Source organism: Delphinus delphis, chromosome 11, assembly GCF_949987515.2.
Source record: "Delphinus delphis chromosome 11, mDelDel1.2, whole genome shotgun sequence".
Lineage (NCBI taxonomy): Eukaryota > Metazoa > Chordata > Mammalia > Artiodactyla > Delphinidae > Delphinus > Delphinus delphis.
Genome location: NC_082693.1, coordinates 93,144,125 through 93,161,859, shown reverse-complemented (window position 1 = coordinate 93,161,859; position 17,735 = coordinate 93,144,125). Strand labels below are relative to the sequence as shown.

Here is a 17,735-nt window from a genome sequence, read left to right as displayed (position 1 = left end):
CTCCAAATCCCCAACCCCCCAGGGCAGAACATAGCACACATTCAGAAAATAGAAAAGATTGGTTGAATGGATAACGTTGAAACCTACAACTTCATCCTCCTCCTGAATTCTCTAGCCCAGTAGTTCTCAGTTTGGGCTATACTTGGAATCACCTGGAGAGCTTTTCAAAATGTCTAATGCCTGAGTCTCACCCTCAGAAACTACAATTTGTTGTGCTGAGATTCAGCCTGGGACTCAGAATGTCTAAAACCTCCCTGGGTGATTCTAATGTTCAGTCAATGCTGAAGAATCTCTGCTTTACTCTGTCCCTGAAACCACTCTCCACCTTTGCCAGCTGTGGGACCCTCAACCACTCTGAGCCTCAGGAATGGGCTGTAAAATGGGTATAATTAATAAGATGTACTTAGGGCCTTGCTATTTAAAGTGTGTACCATGGACCAGCAGCCTCGGAACCCCAATCCTCCTGAATCGGAACCCACATTCTAACAAGCTGCCTGATTTGTTTGCATATTAAAGTTTGAAAAACACTGTTTCAGGAGATTTTGAAGAATCACTGAGATAGTGAATATTATAATTATATAATGAATTATATGTAACGAGTATAACAGAATCTGGTAACAGGCATTCCTTATGTGTTCGCTGAATGAATAAATGACCCCTTGATTTAGATGTGATTGTTCTCATTTTACAGCTGAGGAAACAATGGTTTAGTTGGCCATTAGGTTAGCTGGTCGAATTAGTAAAATGCTGGGGGCGATGGGCATGGTGTTTGGGGGATGGCAAAAAGGGAAGTTTCCAGAGACTTGAAGGCCAGGACACACCACTACACTTTTTGTTAGAGAGACCCAGGATGTCCAAGCTTGAGGCTCCACTGACAATACTTACATATCCCCAAAACAAACAGGCTCACCGTTGCATTTACCCACAAATATTTATGCAGCCCTGCTCTGTGCTTGCTGCTGGACAAAACAGAAAATAGCCCCATCTCTGAAGAAGCTGATAAGTTAGAATCCACAATGCAGGATAAGATCTGAGAAGCGGGAACTTCCCTGGTGGCGCACTGGTTAAGAATCCGCCTGCCATGCAGGGGACACGGGTTTGAGCCCTGGTCCAGGAAGACCCACATGCCCGGAGCAACTAAGCCCGTGCGCCGCAACTACTGAGCCTGCACTCTAGAGCCCGTGAGCCACAACTACTGAACCTGCGTGCCTAGAACCTGTGCTCCGAAACAAGAGAAGACACCGCAATGAGAAGCCTGCGCACCGCAAAGAAGAGTAGCCCCCGCTCGCCGCAACTAGAGAAAGCCCCCCCGCCGCGTGCAGAGACGAAGACCTAACGCAGCCAAAAATAAAAATAAAATTTAAAAAAAAGATCTGAGGAAGGGAGAGAGGCCAGTTTATAAGATCAGGTGACTGAAGAAGGCTCCCGAAGAGATAACATACAAGATAAGATGTGAAGAGTATAGGAATATTTAAAGATTTTTGGAATAAACAAAAGAGATCACTGGCTATCCTTTTAATGACAAGCTGGAGCCTCAGAGATCATCTAGTTCTTTGTAGTTTAAAGGTTCTTCTTTGCCCTTAAACTATTTTGCATCTCTGTACACTGTAGACAAAGGATAGCAATGCACATAATCTTTATCTGTACACATGCAAATAAATCCTGTCCAGTGGAAGGACACTCCCACCCCCACCAGTGGAAAAAGCCCGTTTTATGTCTATTTGTAAATTCATTTCAACATTTCTTTGCTCCATATAACTACGTGGTTCTGTGTTCTCCTTTGAACCATTTGCAGCATCTGCCTGGTTTCCTCGTTAATTAATGAGCTAAATAAAAATCTTTCACATATGTTCCTTTTATATCTGTACAAGTGTCGTGATTTTATCATCTTTTACAATTTATGCTTTAACAAGAATAGAAGTCAGCCCATGTTCCGGGCAGGAAGAGAAGCAGGTCCAAAGACTCTGCTGCGGGGAGGGCTGCATGTGGAAGGGGGGAGGTCAGCGTGAGGGGAAACCCTGGGACCAAGGGATGTGCTGGGACCCAGCTGGCAGTCCCCAGAGGCCTCATATGGAAAGCCACTGGAGGTCTTAATCAGTGGGATAATGGTCTGATTCTCAGTATAATACCTACCTAGCTACTGAGTGGAGAACGGCTTGAAGGAGCAGGAGGGAGACCAAGAGGATGCACCTGTAGATTGGTTCAGCAATCCAGGTGGGAGGTGACCGTGACCTGGACTTGGTGAGTTGAGGGTTGAGTATCTGCTGAACCACAAACAAATGGGGATGGCACAGGCGAAAGTCTACAAGGGGACACTGCACCTGATTTCTTTTCTTTCTTTTTTTAATATTTATTTATTTTTATTTTTGGCTGTGTGGACTCTCTAGTTGTGGCACATGGCTTAGCTGCCCTGAGGGATGTGGAATCTTAGTTCCCCAACCAGGGATTGAACCCGTGTCCTCTGTGTTGGGAGGTGGATTCTTAACCACTGGACCACCAGGGAAGTCCTGCATCTGATTTCATTCATAGGATAAATGCTCTAGGCCTTTAGCAGGGAACTCAGCAGAGCCCATCTACATGACACCTGAGCAGGAGGTGAAGGCTTGTGGTTGAAGGTGTGAGCTCTGCTGTATGATCTCAGGAAGTTACTTAATTCTTTTGAGACAATTTCCTTAACTATAAAATGGAGACATAAAAGAGTGCTTTCCTCAAAGGGTGGATTGGATGATCCGATGAAATAAAAGACTGTTCTGCCCTCAGTAAATGGCAGCTAATATCATTTCCCCAAGAATAATAAATGCCTCAAGAACATTAAAATAACCTCTGCGTTGGTATACTGCTGCAAATATTTTTGGACCTTAGGTATAGAGTTGAGATACAAGGTAAGGACCTGTATTAGTCTCCTATGGCTGCGGTAAGAAGTCACCAAAAACTCGGTGGCTTAAAACAACAGAAACTCACTCTGCCACAGTTCTGGAAACAGGAAGTCTGAAATCAGGTGTCGGCAGGGTTCGTTCCTCCTGGAGGGGCTGAGGGTAAAACTGGTTCATGCCTCTCTCCTAGCTTCCGGTGGCTATTGGCAACCCTTGGCATTCCTTGGCTAATCTGCTTCCCACTTCACATGGCCTTCTCTTCTGTGTTTCTCCTCCCTTTAGCTTCTCTTATAAACACACGTGTCATTGGGTCCCCCATCCTAATCCAGGATGATCTAATCTCAAGATCCTTAGTTCAAAGTGTCCTTTGCAAAGATCCTTTTCCCAAATAAGGCCACATTCACAGGTTCTAGATAGACATATCTTTGGGGGATCACCATTCAACCAACTAGAAGACGCATATTTATTTATTTTTTCATAGAGTGAACCAATTTCTCCAACTCTATCTGCTAAATAGCTCCTGCTCTCCCCACTGGTTTGCGATGTCACCTTTTCCATGTACCGAGTTCCTATGTGTCGCCACAGCTTACGTCTGGGCTCTGCATTCTGCTCCACTCATCTGCCTGTTTTTTCTGCCACATTGTTTTTACTACTGTGATTTCATACTATGTCTTAATATTTGGTAGAGCACGTCTCCTACCTTGGCTCCATTTTTTTTAAAATGCTTTAAAATTTTAAGGATCTTGACTTTCCATATACATCTTAGAATCACTTTATGAGTCCTCTCCCTTGCCCTCAAATACCTTGAGTTTTTTTTGTTTTTTTTTTTTTGTGGTACGCGGGCCTCTCACTGTTGTGGCCTCTCCCGTTGCAGAGCACAGGTTCCGGATGCACAGGCTCAGCGGCCATGGCTCACGGGCCCAGCCGCTCCGCGGCATGTGGGATCCTCCCGGACCGGGGCACGAACCCGCGTCCCCTGCGTCAGCAGGCGGACTCTCAACCACTGCGCCACCAGGGAAGCCCTAGACTTTTCCTTTTTAAATAACTTTTTAATATATTTAAAAAATTTTTGCCTGCGTTGGGTCTTCGTTGCTGCGCGTGGACTTTCTCTAGTTGCGGGGAGCGGGGGCTACTCTTCGTTGCGGTGCGCGGGATTCTCATTGTGGTAGATTCTCTTGTTGCGGAGCATGGGCTCTAGGCGCGCCGGCTTCAGTAGTTGTGGCTCGCGGGCTTTAGAGCACAGGCTCAGAAGTTGTGGTGCACGGCTTCGTTGCTCCTAGGTATGTGGGATCTTCCCAGACCAGGGATCTAACCAGTGTCCTCTGCATTGACAGGCGGATTCCTAACCACTGTACCACCAGGGAAGCCCTTTATTTTTTTCTTGTTGATTTGCATACACCTCGCTCTGTAGTCTTAGACATGTTCTTGGAAGAAGGAAAGATACAGTTAACCCCATAACTGAATCCAAACCTACACATATAAATTAATCTATCCTTTCTAAAAGTAACGTTATCTATCCAATATTCCAAAACGGATATCCTGACTCCTGCCATCTCTGCTTCCTCTCCCTGCCCCAACCCACAATGACTCATACAAATAGTCTCCAGATCCTGCTATCCTAAATATCTCCTGATTCTGCTCCTTCATGTCTACCCTCAGTGTCCTTTTCCAGGTCACCCACCTGACAGCTTCCATAGAGTAGTGAAAGCTCTTCTACCTTATTCTCACCTTTAGTTGGTCCTTTAATGTCATTCTTAGGCAGAGTAGGCTCAATACACATTTGCTGAGTGAATGAATGAATCCCTCATTTGACAGATGGGGAAAGAAGGCCCAAGGCAATAACCCAGTGAGCTATGTGCACTACTGGCAGGACTGCGCAGGTCTGTTGATACTCTCTTTTCTCTGACTGGAAAGAGGGAATTCCTTTTAGGGGGAATGGTTTGTCCAGGACCTTTGGTAACATTGTTTGTTAAATCTTTTTCAACCCTCATCACAATTTTAAACAGTCTTATTTGGTCTGCAATGGTAGCTGTCTTGTTCTCTTACAAACTCCCACAGACTGGTGCAGTGCCTGGCACAGAGCAGGCCTTTAGGAAGAATTTCTTATTGAGTGAATGAGTGACTCAGGACCCCAGAGCTCCTTTTCCAGTGAAAGGGCTACTGAACCCTGAGTCTGATGTCATGAAAACCCAACCTAGACTCAGTCAGACTTGAGCTCTGTCCTTTATTAATTGCATGACTTTTGCCAAATTATTTCCTCTTGGCCTGAACTTAGTTTTCTGTGTCATGTGGGCCATAATTCCTTGTCTGCAATTCTGAAATGAAAAAACTTTTTTTTAATTGAAGTATAGTTGATTTACAATGTTGTGTCAGCTTCTGGTGTATAGCAAAATGACTCAGTTATATCTTTTTCATATTCGTTTTCATTACGGTTTATTACAGGATATTGAATATAGTTCCCTGTGCTATACAGTAGCACCTTGTTTATCTATTTTATGTATAGTAGTTTGTATCTGCTCATCCCAAACGCCAAATCCATCCCTCCCCCTTTCCTCTTTGGTAACTGTAAGTTTGTTTTCTATGTCTGTGAATCCGTTTCTGTTTTGTAAATAAGTTCAATTGTATCATATTTTAGATTCCACATATAAGTGATATCACACGGTATTGGTCTTTCTCTTTCTGACTTACTTCACTCAGTATGATAATCTCTAGGTCAATCCATGTTGCTGTAAACGGCATTAAGAAAAATCTTCTTAAGTCATTTGGTGGCAAAAACCAAACTAACCTGAATTTTTTTTTTTTTTTTTTTGCGGTACTCGGGCCTCTCACTGTTGTGGCCTCTCCCGTTGCGGAGCACACGCTCCGGACGCGCAGGCTCAGCGGCCATGGCTCACGGCCCCAGCCGCTCCGCGGCATGTGGCATCTTCCCGGACCGGGGCATGAACCTGTGTTCCCTGCAACGGGAGGCAGACTCTCAACCACTGCACCACCAGGGAAGCCCTAACCTGAATTTTTTAGGTAGCTAAGTTAGCCTTTAACTGTGAGGCTATTTATACTTATCCCACTCCGTGTGAATATTCACGTTTCTTAGCAGAATTAACGTGTTTCATTCAACAGCTTAGGGATGATTACATAATATATAGTATGTGCACCATATTGCACGGTATTATCTAAAACATGAAGAATGCTGAATTTGGATACATATCTGGCCCCAAAGATTTCCAGTAAGGGGCTGAGGACTGTCAGAACTGCCACTGGGGGATGGCGCGAGGGTTACATGAGAGAATGTTTTTTTGTTTGTTTGTTTGTTCTGTTTTTTTGCGGTACGCGGGCCTCTCACTGTTGTGGCCTCTCCCGTTGCGGAGCACAGGCTCCGGACGTGCAGGCTCAGCGGCCATGGCTCACGGGCCCAGCCGATCCACGGCATGTGGGATCTTCCCGGACCGGGGCACGAACCCGCGTCCCCTGCATCGGCAGGCGGACTCTCAACCACTGCGCCACCAGGGAAGCCCGAGAGAATGTTTTTTAACAATGGTGTGAGCAATGGTCAGTCCCAGAATCCAAGAACAGGACGGGGTAGGATGGATGTGGAAGGTGGTATCTATGAAAAAGTGTGTGTATTCGCCTGCAGTGAAGAAGCTGGAGTAGCTAGTTAGGGCAGCTTCTTGGCTGGCAGGCTCAGAAGTTAAGGCTTAATCCACGGGAAACAACAAGGGTTGGGGGTGGGCGTGGGCAGGGTCATGGGAAGTAACAAAAAGGGATTTGATTCTTAGAAAGATTTGGAGGGGCAAGCCTGGAGGCAGGGAGAGCCGCTAGGAGCCGCCTAGGACCTAGGTGACCCCGAGCCCAAGCAGACATCAGCAAGGGCGATTCATGCAGAGTCTGGGAAGCAGAGAGGGCCAGGGTCCGTGAGGCCGGGCAGCTGGACCCAGGACCCTAGACGTGAGGTGGTTCCGTCGCCTAAGACCTTCAGAACCAAGCACGGGCCCCCACAGCCAGATTCTCGGAGGAATAGCCGAGATGGGGCTTGAGGGAGGGGGGCCCGAAATCAGGAAGCATTAAAGACAAGCTGGTACCGGGAAGCGGCTCTGGGTTGGGAGCCAGGAAACCAGGGTTCCTGTCTTTCCTCTCCAACTTCGAGCTGGTGGAAGCGGTGCGACTCGTCCCACTTCTACGTGCCTGCAAAATGGCAACAACGCTGTGTGGGACGGAAGCGGCATACCACGTGGGAAAGCGCCTTGGAACTGAAGCCCCAACAGGGTTACTCAATTCCAGAGGTTTTATATGAAACCTGCATTTCATATGAAAAGAACCGACGTAGCCATTTTCCTTCACCGTAACAGCCGTTTCATCAAATTTGGCTACTGCCCAACGCCTCAGGACAATTCCCTGCCGGAAAAAGTCCGAGACTTTTCACTAAGTTTGAACTCAGCCGCTCGCCGTAGAGCCTCTAAGTCCCGCCTACGAAATTGACGTCCCGGTCGGAACGTAAGCAAGGAGAGGACGAGCGTGCGTGGAAACGGCACCCAGTACCCGCCCCCCGACCCGACGTCTGCCGCGGGCGCGCGCTCGCACGCCGGAAGGGGCGGAGCCAGACTGGAATTTATATATGGCGCGCCGAGAGTCGAACGATCTCTACCGGCAGCATCCGACGGCAGCATGGTAAGGGACATTATGGCGGATTTCTATTTGTCTGTCGCGGCGGCATGAGTGAATCCGCGGCACATCCCCGCCATCTCGCCTCACCCGGTGCCGGGGTTCTGCTCTAGGAGCATGGGGCACTCAGCAGAATCAGCAGTCAGGTGTATTTTCTGAAAATGTCCGCGGCCTGAGGTTGGCTTTGGGCCTGCCGGTCGGCTGGCGAGAGGCCTTGCCACGGGAGCTGGGTTGGGGGGCCCAGGCCCGACAATCTCTAAGCCATGGATTATTCCTAGATCTCGGCCTTAGCATTCGAGATCCGAGTCATGAGCACTTTCGCCAGGAGGACCTTGGGTGGGAGCGTTTGGCACTGTTGTGAAAGTGGGAGGTGCAGAAATCCAGGCCGCAGGCGGCAGGGGAGGCTTTGTGTATGGGTTGTTGAATCCTCATTCTGAAACGTCTGGGACGGTTGGTACAACTCCTTGGGCCTCTAGAGTTATCAGAAACCAGAGATGATGAACTTATTGACGGGCGGACAGAGACTTTTGTGCTGATTGTCATGTTCTGATTTGGTTCTGTCGAGTTCTAGTGGCCTCCACTTGCCAGTTAGCTCCCGTTGGGAGCATGAGGAACCTTTACTACCATTACCTGCCACCCAGCCGTTTGACCAGGAGTCCCTATTGTGGACAGAATGTTTATTGGAGTACAGTTGCTTTACAGTGTTGTGTTTATGCTGCACGACAACGTGAATCAGCTATATGTATACATATATCCCCATATTCCCTCCCTCTTGCGTCTCCCTCCCGCCCTCCCTATCCCATCCTAGGTGGTCACACAGCACCGAGCTGATCTCCCCGTGCTCTGCAGCAGCTTCCCACCAGCCGTCCATTTTACATTTGGTAGTGTGTGTATGTCCATGCTACTCTCACTTCGTCCCAGCTTCTCCCCACCCCCGTGTCGTCAAGTCCGTTCTCTACGTCTGCGTCTTTATTCCTGCCCTGCCACTAGATTCATCAGTACTGTCTTTTCAGATTCCATATACGTGCGTTGGCATACGGTATTTTTCTTTTTCTGACTTCATTCTGTATGACAGACTCTAGGTCCATTCACCTCATTACAAATAACTCAGTTTCGTTCCTTATGGCTGAGTAACATTCCATCGTATATACATGCGTGGTCAGAATCTTAACTGACTCGCACATAAGGCTGCTTGTTAAGCGATTTTTAATGCCATTACCTGGTGTGCCTTTGTCCTCTTTAGAGGAAAAGGTGGGTGGTTCATGTTCTTTAACTTATAGGGTGAGGGTTTGAGATACATGTTTAACTCATTTGGCTGAATAATGCCCTTTAGATGTGTGACCTGGGTTCCTGGTGTGGATCCAGCGTTGCTGGGGATCTTAGAACCTAGGCCTCTGGGGATGCAGAGGCGTGAGCTACTTAGAAGGTGCTAACGTTGATCGATCATTTTCTCCTAGTCTCACAGGAAGTTCTCCGCTCCCAGGCATGGGTCCCTGGGCTTTCTGCCTCGGAAGCGCAGCAGCCGGCACCGCGGGAAGGTGAAGAGCTTCCCCAAGGATGACTCTTGCAAGCCCGTGCACCTCACAGCCTTCCTCGGCTACAAGGCTGGCATGACCCACATTGTGAGGGAGGTCGATAGGCCAGGGTCCAGTAAGTACATGCTGCACCTTCCTAGCTGATGGGAGGGTAGGAGTTGGTGGGAACTGACTAGATGGGGCCAAGCTCTCAGGAGAGCAGGCTTTGGAGAGATGAACAGAACCTCTAGATATCACAATGGAAATATATTTTAGGGTCGATTAATGCTTCCCGGGTTCAGGTGGCTGGCAGTGCTTGATTTTTAGGCAGAGGGATGTAATGGTGTAGGGGAGCGTGATGAGGAAATTTGTCAAGAGCTGCAGCACAGAGAAGTATGCTAACATGGGAGGTGGCAACCATTGAGGGTTAAATAGAGACTCCACTCACATTTTAGTGGCAGCCCTGAACTGTGAGCCTCACCTGAATGCCTGAATACTACCCATGTTCCTGGGTTGTGAAGTTCGAAGTAGAAAAGGCGCTAAGTAGAACACGGTGCTGGTGATTGAAACACAGTAAATAGACAGTTAAAATGGTCTATGCTGAGGAATTACTACCTCACTATACTTAGTACTCTTGTATCTTCTAGGTAATAAGGAGTTTGTCTCTGGAGATGGTTATGATAAACCAGCACCAAAACCAGGCTGTTACTTGGCTGCATAGGGTCCAGATAGTTTTGTGCTGAAAAGGTCAATACATACACACTGAGCATTCAGCAGTGAGGGAGTTTGGGCTGCGGTGCAGAGTTGCCCACAAACCTTCCTGTCATCTGAAGCAACTTGCTTTGCTGGCCTGGAAGGGTACGCGACATTTTCCCAAAAGACAGCCCTCCTGCCGGGTACTTGAGGCAGCCCGCTCAGGTCTAACTGCCTGCTTCGTCTGCAGAGGTGAACAAGAAGGAAGTTGTGGAGGCTGTGACCATCGTGGAGACGCCACCCATGGTCATTGTGGGCATTGTGGGCTACGTGGAAACACCTCGAGGCCTCCGGACCTTTAAGACCATCTTTGCTGAGCATATCAGTGATGAATGCAAAAGGCGCTTCTATAAGAACTGGTAAGGGAGCCGATGCTGCCCTCGCCCTGGGTTAGGCTGGCCAGGAGGGCCAGGGCCTCAGCTCCGTAGCCGGGGCGGGGGGAGCTGCTCTGGTGTCAGGTTTTGCAGGACAGAGCAGAGCAATTCTTTGCTGCGCTGGGAGCAGCATCTTGAGACATTTCCTTCAGTGCTCACCTTAGTGGGTGCTACCTGGAGTCAGTTCAGTATTTCCTGAGTTGCTGGCAAGTGTTGAGTCTACTTAGAAGCTGAGGGATAGCAGTAATGCCCCCAGACCCCACCACCCCCGGTGTGTGGTCTGGTTAATGGATAACCTGGAGCAGGAACTTGTGTGTCTGAATGTATGTGACTTGCATCATTAATCTTGTGGACTTCTGCCCAGCTCCGCTCGGCTCTGCCCGATGAGCTCCATCCAGGCTCCGCTTGCCGGTGGAAAAGGCTCCTTAGAAGCCGGCAATGAGCCCTGTCCCCACACGGTGCCCGTGTCTTCCGCTCACCCCTTGGAGGGTGATGAAGGCTGGCACCTGGCCCCCTCCCCAACTCTGCTCTGCTCCTGAAGGCATAAATCTAAGAAGAAGGCCTTCACCAAATACTGCAAGAAGTGGCAGGATGTAGACGGCAAGAAGCAGCTGGAGAGGGACTTCAGCAGCATGAAGAAGTACTGCCAGGTCATCCGTGTCATTGCCCACACCCAGGTGAGCGCCCACTGCTTATTGTCAATGGAGGTGATGACCTACATGACCACCTGTGGCCTTTGGGGGGCTCGGTTACCTTCTGAGTTGATCCTCAGCTCACACGGGTTTTGTGTCAAGCCTCGGGATTTTAGGGATGGTAAGACTTTGAGGTTCTTATACTTATTTCCTGGAGGAGGAAGGGGTTGTTAAAAGCAACACAGTCCAGCCAGTGCCCTGCCTTGAGGCCTGGGTTCCTGGGGCCATGTTAAGGACAGTTGTCTGCTTGAGAAGGCATCCAGGTCTCCTCACATAGGGTTGGTTTATTTGTTGCCAGCAGAGGGCACTGTGTCCCCGATGGTTCTTAATTAGGGAAAACCACATCCCATTTTAGAAGAACTGGTTGAAGGAACCGGTGAGTCATAACTAACGTTGTCTGGCCCCTAACTGAAAATAGTGTTGAGATGCTGGCTGTTTGCACTTCAGACCTGACATGTGAGCTGAATTAGCTCTTGGTTGTCTAGGTAGGAATGGGTGCCGCCTTTGTTGTCAGTCTGGGCGATTATCCTGGGTGTATACCCACGATTCTAAGTGATCAGTAGTCCTGTGTGGTTAGTGGCGACCAGATTACCATAGATTTGTGGTGTGTGTCCATTACTGAAGACGGGTCAGTAGGATAACACTGGACAGCTCTAAAGTCTGTTTAGATTCATTCCCTAATCACAGCTTGTACTCTCACAGTGTTCTCCTGCTCCCAAAATAAGTGGCTTACTGATAGTTGACAGAGCAAGGTAGATGGCCAGGGTAAACCAGGGCAGGTACCCCAAGGGAACTGGCCAAAAGGACAGTGAGCAGGGACATTGGGCTGGTTGGTCCCAGGATCTGGTTAAATCAGCCTGTCTTAAGGTGGGTCTGGTGTGTCTGTCAAGGATCAGTTTATTCTGACCTGATTCAGGCACCAGAATTGAAAGGGGAATGGTACCCAGTGGGGAGTCGTAACACTGGAAAGCAAAACTGTTGCCTGTCGTGCCCAGCCTGAGTTCCTCTCACCTTGAAGCATCTGTTCCTTTTAGATGCGCCTGCTTCCTCTACGCCAGAAGAAGGCCCACCTCATGGAGATCCAGGTGAACGGAGGCACTGTGGCTGAAAAACTGGACTGGGCCCGAGAGAGGCTAGAGCAGCAGGTCCCTGTGAACCAGGTGTTTGGGCAGGATGAGATGATTGATGTCATTGGAGTGACCAAGGGCAAAGGCTACAAAGGTGAGCTTCGCAGTGGCCCACATTGCTGTGGCTAACCTGGGAGAGGGGTGTCAGGCCCAGCTGTTCTGTGATGAGGCCCTGGAATGAGCGCTGGCACAGCGCCCGAGTCAGACTGCGGAAGTATTCCTTGCTGCCTTCCTTCTGAGGACAGTGCTGTGGTCACGTGGCTGGGGTAGCATGTGGGACCGGGCATGACATACATACGCTTTGAGCACACTGCAAAACGCGCTGGGAGGCTTCCTGAATGCTCTCAAATGAGCATGATCACGTGCTAGTAGGGCTGATTTTCCAAGGCCTGTTCTTTGCTGATTATAACTCACGGGTTGTGTCTCAGCTGGTGTTCAAGCTTGCGTGGAGATAGAAGAAGGGAGAGGACATGGCAATCATGTTGCATTGCATGTTCTGTGGACAGAGTTCCACAAACTCACGTTGGGCATTCATAGCAAGAAAGGGCCAATGGCATGGGTGCCAGGCACCCCAGTAATAGCATGTGTCTATTCCAGGGGTCACCAGCCGTTGGCACACCAAGAAGCTGCCCCGCAAGACCCACCGAGGGCTGCGAAAGGTTGCCTGTATTGGGGCGTGGCACCCCGCACGGGTGGCCTTCTCTGTGGCTCGGGCCGGGCAGAAAGGCTACCATCACCGCACCGAGATCAACAAGAAGGTGAGGTGCCCAAGGGCGTCCTGTGGAGACTTTAACCCTAGGAGAGGGGCAGGGTGGTCCCAATGTTGGGAATTGGGGTTTCCAGTCCCCGTCACCATCGGTCCATTTGTGGCGGAGCACCCCGTGGACTTAGTTGCTCGTGTCTGGTGGCACAGTTCTGACTCTCGGGTGTCATGATAGTAAAGTGCCGTCCTTGAATGTGGTTCTGGTGCAGCTGACCCTTGGCAGGGCTGAGGACGTGAGCTTTGTCTCCCCTCTCGGGTTCCATAGTGTTCGGAGAAGCCTCATCCATTGTCTCACTGGATGGCATTGTTTTCAGTTCAGGCCCAGCCACCTTTTCTTTGCTCAAAGCCTGGGACGCCCCCTCACTAGGGCCGAGGTCATAGCTGCTTTCCCAGAGCCCTTTGTAGGCTAGCCCACCCCCAAGATGGATCATTTGTCCCTAATGGCTGTCCTTGCGTCCAGTTTTCTTGTTCTCAAGTATTTATGCTCATTTCCTCCTTCAGATCTACAAGATCGGCCAGGGCTACCTCATCAAGGATGGCAAACTGATCAAGAACAATGCCTCTACTGATTACGATCTGTCTGACAAGAGCATCAACCCTCTGGTGAGTAATGGGAGCTGTCCGTGCAAAGCCTCAGATATCTGGTCTGGGGGGTGGATTTCCAGTTCCAGGCCTCCCCTGTGGGGCTGGGGCCATTTTACAGCCAGTTAACTGGACCCCCGTACCGCACCCAGCTGTCTGCACCCTTTGTCATCGGTTGGGTGGAGGGGAGACTGGCTCGTGAGGAGCGGGGTGGCAGGCCCAGCTGTTCAGTGATGAGGCCCTGGAATGAGCGCTGGGTGCGGCGCCCGAGTCAGACTGCGGAAATATTCCTCGCTGCCTGCCTTCTGAGAACAGCTCTGGTCAGGTGGTGGGACCACCAGGACCTGCGGGGGCGGGGGGTGTCGTGTGCGCGGTCAGACCTGTCTCCAGCCCCATACTTGATCTGTGCTGACCTTTGATGGCCTTGCTCCGTCCCAGGGTGGCTTTGTCCACTACGGTGAAGTGACCAATGACTTTGTCATGCTCAAAGGCTGCGTGGTGGGAACCAAGAAGCGAGTGCTCACCCTTCGCAAGGTGAGGCTGGAGGAGGGGGTGTTGAGCTCTGTTTGGGGGAAGGCGGGGAGGGATGCTACTCCTGACTTTGAAGGCCCAGGAGGAGGGAATTCCGTGTCTGGCCTGGCCCGGCTGTTTGCTTCTGTTCTTAATTGTATTCTCATCCGCCTGGTGGCAGGAGGAAGCCCCTTGGTAGGGGCTGGATGGTGGTGTTTGGGGTGGGTGGGTGTCCTGATTCCAGGACTGATTTAGATGGAGTTGACCTCTGCCCTCTTAAGATGAGGGACCTGTGAACAAAGATGGTACAGAGAAAGGCGTGGCTCTGTACCCTTCCGCTCTTGGTCCACAGTCCTTGCTGGTGCAGACCAAACGGCGGGCCCTGGAGAAGATCGACCTCAAGTTTATTGACACCACCTCCAAATTTGGCCATGGCCGCTTCCAGACTGTGGAGGAGAAGAAAGCGTTCATGGTGAGCACCTACCTCTCTGCCCTCGGGCTGGGGTGGGGGTGGCTTTCAGCTGCTGTCTCCTGTCAGCCTGCCCATCTGGTGCTGATGCAGAGGGGGCCACCTTGTGCCTGCGTGTGCCCCGGGCTGTGGAGACCAGCCCGGAATCGGATGGCACTGCGGTTGGCGGTTATTCTTAACTGCCTTCTATCTCTAACCTTGCCTGCTGCATTTCTCTCCACAGGGACCACTTAAGAAGGACCGAATTGCAAAGGAAGAAGGGGCCTAACGTCAGAACAGATTATACGGCTGGTAGAATCTCAATAAAGTTATTTTCCAGTGACATCCATCTGCCTGTACTTCACCTTCCCGGTCCTGGCTGCCTCCCTTGGCCCTCATGCTCCCAGGGGCGTGCTGTCCCCCCAACCTCTTTGGTTGCCTCTTTCCCCTGCCACTTGCCGGGCCCCATGCTTGAAGCAGACTAGGTGAAGCGGGGGGCGAGAGCCAGCCAGCCTGGTCTGCCCTCACTGTACGGCCAGCCTGGGGAGTGAGCTCTGTGTGAAATGTTTGTCTCAGGGCGAGGAAGCTGGGGCTCTGCTGTAGAAGTTGTGTCTGTGCAGCTTGGAAGGGGGCAGTGAGGATCTGGTGTTGCTGTTGGCCGTGGGCAGGGCGGGCAGGGCAGGGCGGGCAGGGCGGGGCCTGGCTCTCTGCTGAGTGTACAGGTACCTAATTTAGTCACTGATCCGTGCAGGAGGGGTTCCAGTTAGGGCTTGTGGAGGTTCTGTAGCCAGCGGCAGAGTTCTGGCCATGGGAGAGGGTGCCGTGTAGAAGCCCTGAATGGCACCTGGGAAAACACTGGAATGTTTGCTTTGAGGAAAGCCCTGGTGATTAACCAGGACTTCATTAAAACAGGTGAGAATGTGGACCGGCAGAGGTCGAGTGCCTTGACCAGACTCACCTGGCTGGGTGAGGTCATTGAACCCCAATTTCCGTTCTGTCTAGGTCTGCTTTGGTAACTTGGCTCAGGCTCAGCCCCCGGTCCCGTGCCGACCATGTTGTGCACCTGCATCATGTAGGCTGGTAAGAGCTTGGCTGCTAGAGCCCAGCACCCAGTCCTGTGATGTCTGGCCCACCCTTTGGTGGGGTGACTGAACCCCAGTCCAGCCCCTGGCATTCCAGGTGTACAAAATGCCCCCGCTTATTCCCCTTCCGGCCGCAGCTGCTCCCCACGTCACATCTGCCCGTGTGGTGTGTGTGCCTCAGCCCCACCTACGTGGAGGGCAGAGAGCACAGCTGCAGCAGCGCCGACGGCCCTGCCCGGTCTTCTGGCAGACAGCTGGTTGCCCACCAGTTAATCACTTGGGTTCTGGCGTCTTCTGAGCCTTAGTTTCCTCTTCAGAAGGGGTAGTGATAGCTGGGGATAGATGGAGGTCCCATACTTACGGTGCTGTCTCAAGATGACTGGAGGTGGCCGAGTTGAACCTCTGGTTCCCAATGAGCATGGTATCCCCATGACTCGCGTGAGGCCCGAAGATGTCCAGTCAAGGCACAGAGGAGGTTGCAGGAATTACATGTGGGCCCTGAGGCAGAGGCTGGCTGAGGTCTGGAGGGGCTGAGCAAGAGCCCTTGGCATGGGACCCCTTCCCAACATCTGTCTGCCCACTTCTCTGGAGTCCCTTCTGATCTCTGGGGGGCAGTGGGCCTCAAAGCCAACTTCTGGGCCAATTTGCCACCCCATGCAGCACCCGTCGGCTCAGGATCCAGGCCTAGACTGGCCAGAGCTGCATTTCAGGCTGGAGCCACCAGGGGGCGAGAGTGGGCAGCACCCAGTTGGGGCAGCCCTGCGGGAGGACCTCCGGGCTTTGCGGCGGGGCGCAGAATCCCTTCCCCAACTGCCGTCTCTTCAGATGCCCCATAATCCTGGGAGTCAAGCCCACAGCCGGAGGGGGTCAGGACCTGCCTCAAGGCCACCAGGCACCTGCGGCAGAGCCAGGCGTGGGAGCTGGGCTCCTGGTCTTTGGGTTTTATTCACGGGAACTTCAGTCATATCCTGGGGAGGGTGCTGAGCTGGGCAGTGGCCCCACAGTGTCCCCTCACTCATCCCGGTTGCTCTTGGCCTCTTAGCCTGTGGGCCTCCCCAGACCCTTAGGCCAGCCCTGGAGCCCAGCTGCCCACCCAGCCCAGGTACGAAAGGCTTTGCAGGTCTGAGCCCTCGTGGCTGGGCCTCACTCCCTTTCAGGACTCTGCCCAGTTGTAGGTACGGCCAGGATGACTCGGGACGTGGGTCCAGAGAACAGGCTGAGGGTGTGCACATGTGCCTCCAACAGCACAGGTAGAGCACACGCTCACGTCCCCACACATGTGACATGTGCGCAAAGAGCCTTTTCAGGGGCAGGCTTGCTTGACAAGGGCTGAGCCCTTATCTGTTGACCATCCCCGCGTCCCCATCCTCGTTTCCGCCCTGCCCCTGGCCAGTGAGTGCTTTGAGGCACACCCAAGGCCACAGATCTGAGCCTCAGCCTCATCTGGGTGGTGACTGGCCACCTCAGAGGTGGTGGTTATGGGACCCAGTGTGGAAGACAGCCCCAGCGGGTGCACAGAACGCCTGGAACTGGTCAGGACGAGTAATTGGGCTTCCAGGGGCAGCGGGAAGCTCAGCCACGTGTGTGGGATCAGCTTCATTCTCAAGAAACCTGAGCACCCGCGGTGGACAGAGCACTCCTCCAGGTGCTATCTCTCAAGGAGCTTTTATTCTAGTTGGGGAGGGCAGACAGGAGACACAGGCAAACAAGACAGTTTCAGAAGTGATGAGGGACTTCCCTGGCGGTCCAGTGGTTAAGACTGCTCTTCCACTGCAGGGGGTTGTGGGTTCGATCCCTGAAGATCCCACATGCCCTGTGGCCTAAAGTAAGAAAGAAAGCATTTGTCTGCTAAGGTAATATTTGGGTAATACAAATGATAACGCTTTCGCCCTGAATTAAGGCCAGCAGTTTGCTGAAGGTTTTGGTTTTAAGCAGGAGCGTAAAGTTCCTGTGGTCTGTTGGCCATTTCAGAACTTTATGCATGAAATGGTTAATTCATTAGAAAGAAACATCTGAGTCATTGGTGATAGATGTGGGTCAGAATTTAGAGGTCCCTGATTTAACTTTCTTCATTAGAATTATATTACTGTTAAGTCTAGTTACTACAAAAGTTGCTGTGGATCCAAAAACAGAATGATTCTGAACTGAGCTTTCTTTGAATATTATCCTTGTGTATGGTCAGGGCCCTGATTTGTATATTTTAGACTTCATTCAAATTGGAAACTTAGTAAATATAAGTTTGGGGCTGTAAAGCTTTTTGAGTTGTATATTGGATTGTGAAAGTGCATCTGTATTATGGACATTGAGAAAGTTACTTTCATAGTAAATGCACTTTATTTTTTACTTAAAAAAAAAAAAAGA

The 17,735-nt window shown here is 51.0% G+C and overlaps 1 protein-coding gene and 5 non-coding genes across 6 annotated transcripts; all 6 read left to right on the top strand.

The window, feature by feature from the left end:
• Positions 1-7,469: 7,469 nt before the first annotated feature.
• Positions 7,470-14,637, top strand: RPL3 (ribosomal protein L3). Its single transcript, XM_060025687.1, has 10 exons — positions 7,470-7,535; positions 8,987-9,179; positions 9,987-10,155; positions 10,712-10,847; positions 11,897-12,083; positions 12,587-12,747; positions 13,254-13,355; positions 13,773-13,868; positions 14,197-14,316; positions 14,537-14,637. Exons 1-10 carry the CDS (start codon positions 7,533-7,535, stop codon positions 14,579-14,581), a joined length of 1,212 nt encoding a protein of 403 aa, XP_059881670.1. The 5' UTR covers positions 7,470-7,532; the 3' UTR covers positions 14,582-14,637.
• Positions 8,019-8,083, top strand: LOC132434626 (small nucleolar RNA SNORD43). The gene has a single exon (XR_009521346.1). It is a non-coding gene; the product is annotated as a small nucleolar RNA SNORD43 (small nucleolar RNA).
• LOC132434653 (small nucleolar RNA U82P) lies at positions 10,657-10,711 on the top strand. Its single transcript, XR_009521370.1, has one exon. It is a non-coding gene; the product is annotated as a small nucleolar RNA U82P (small nucleolar RNA).
• On the top strand, positions 12,143-12,235 carry LOC132434646 (small nucleolar RNA U83B). The gene has a single exon (XR_009521364.1). It is a non-coding gene; the product is annotated as a small nucleolar RNA U83B (small nucleolar RNA).
• Positions 13,557-13,650, top strand: LOC132434645 (small nucleolar RNA U83B). Its single transcript, XR_009521363.1, has one exon. It is a non-coding gene; the product is annotated as a small nucleolar RNA U83B (small nucleolar RNA).
• A 2,621-nt stretch (positions 14,638-17,258) lies between the features above and the next one.
• On the top strand, positions 17,259-17,388 carry LOC132434634 (small nucleolar RNA SNORA2/SNORA34 family). The gene has a single exon (XR_009521354.1). It is a non-coding gene; the product is annotated as a small nucleolar RNA SNORA2/SNORA34 family (small nucleolar RNA).
• Positions 17,389-17,735: the final 347 nt, after the last annotated feature.

Bases quoted from the DNA above. Each gene is read 5' to 3' on its own strand.
- RPL3 (XM_060025687.1), top strand. The intron at 9,180-9,986 runs GTAAGTACATGC...CTTCGTCTGCAG, and splicing joins GGTCGATAGGCCAGGGTCCA to AGGTGAACAAGAAGGAAGTT. The intron at 12,748-13,253 runs GTGAGGTGCCCA...TTCCTCCTTCAG, and splicing joins GCACCGAGATCAACAAGAAG to ATCTACAAGATCGGCCAGGG.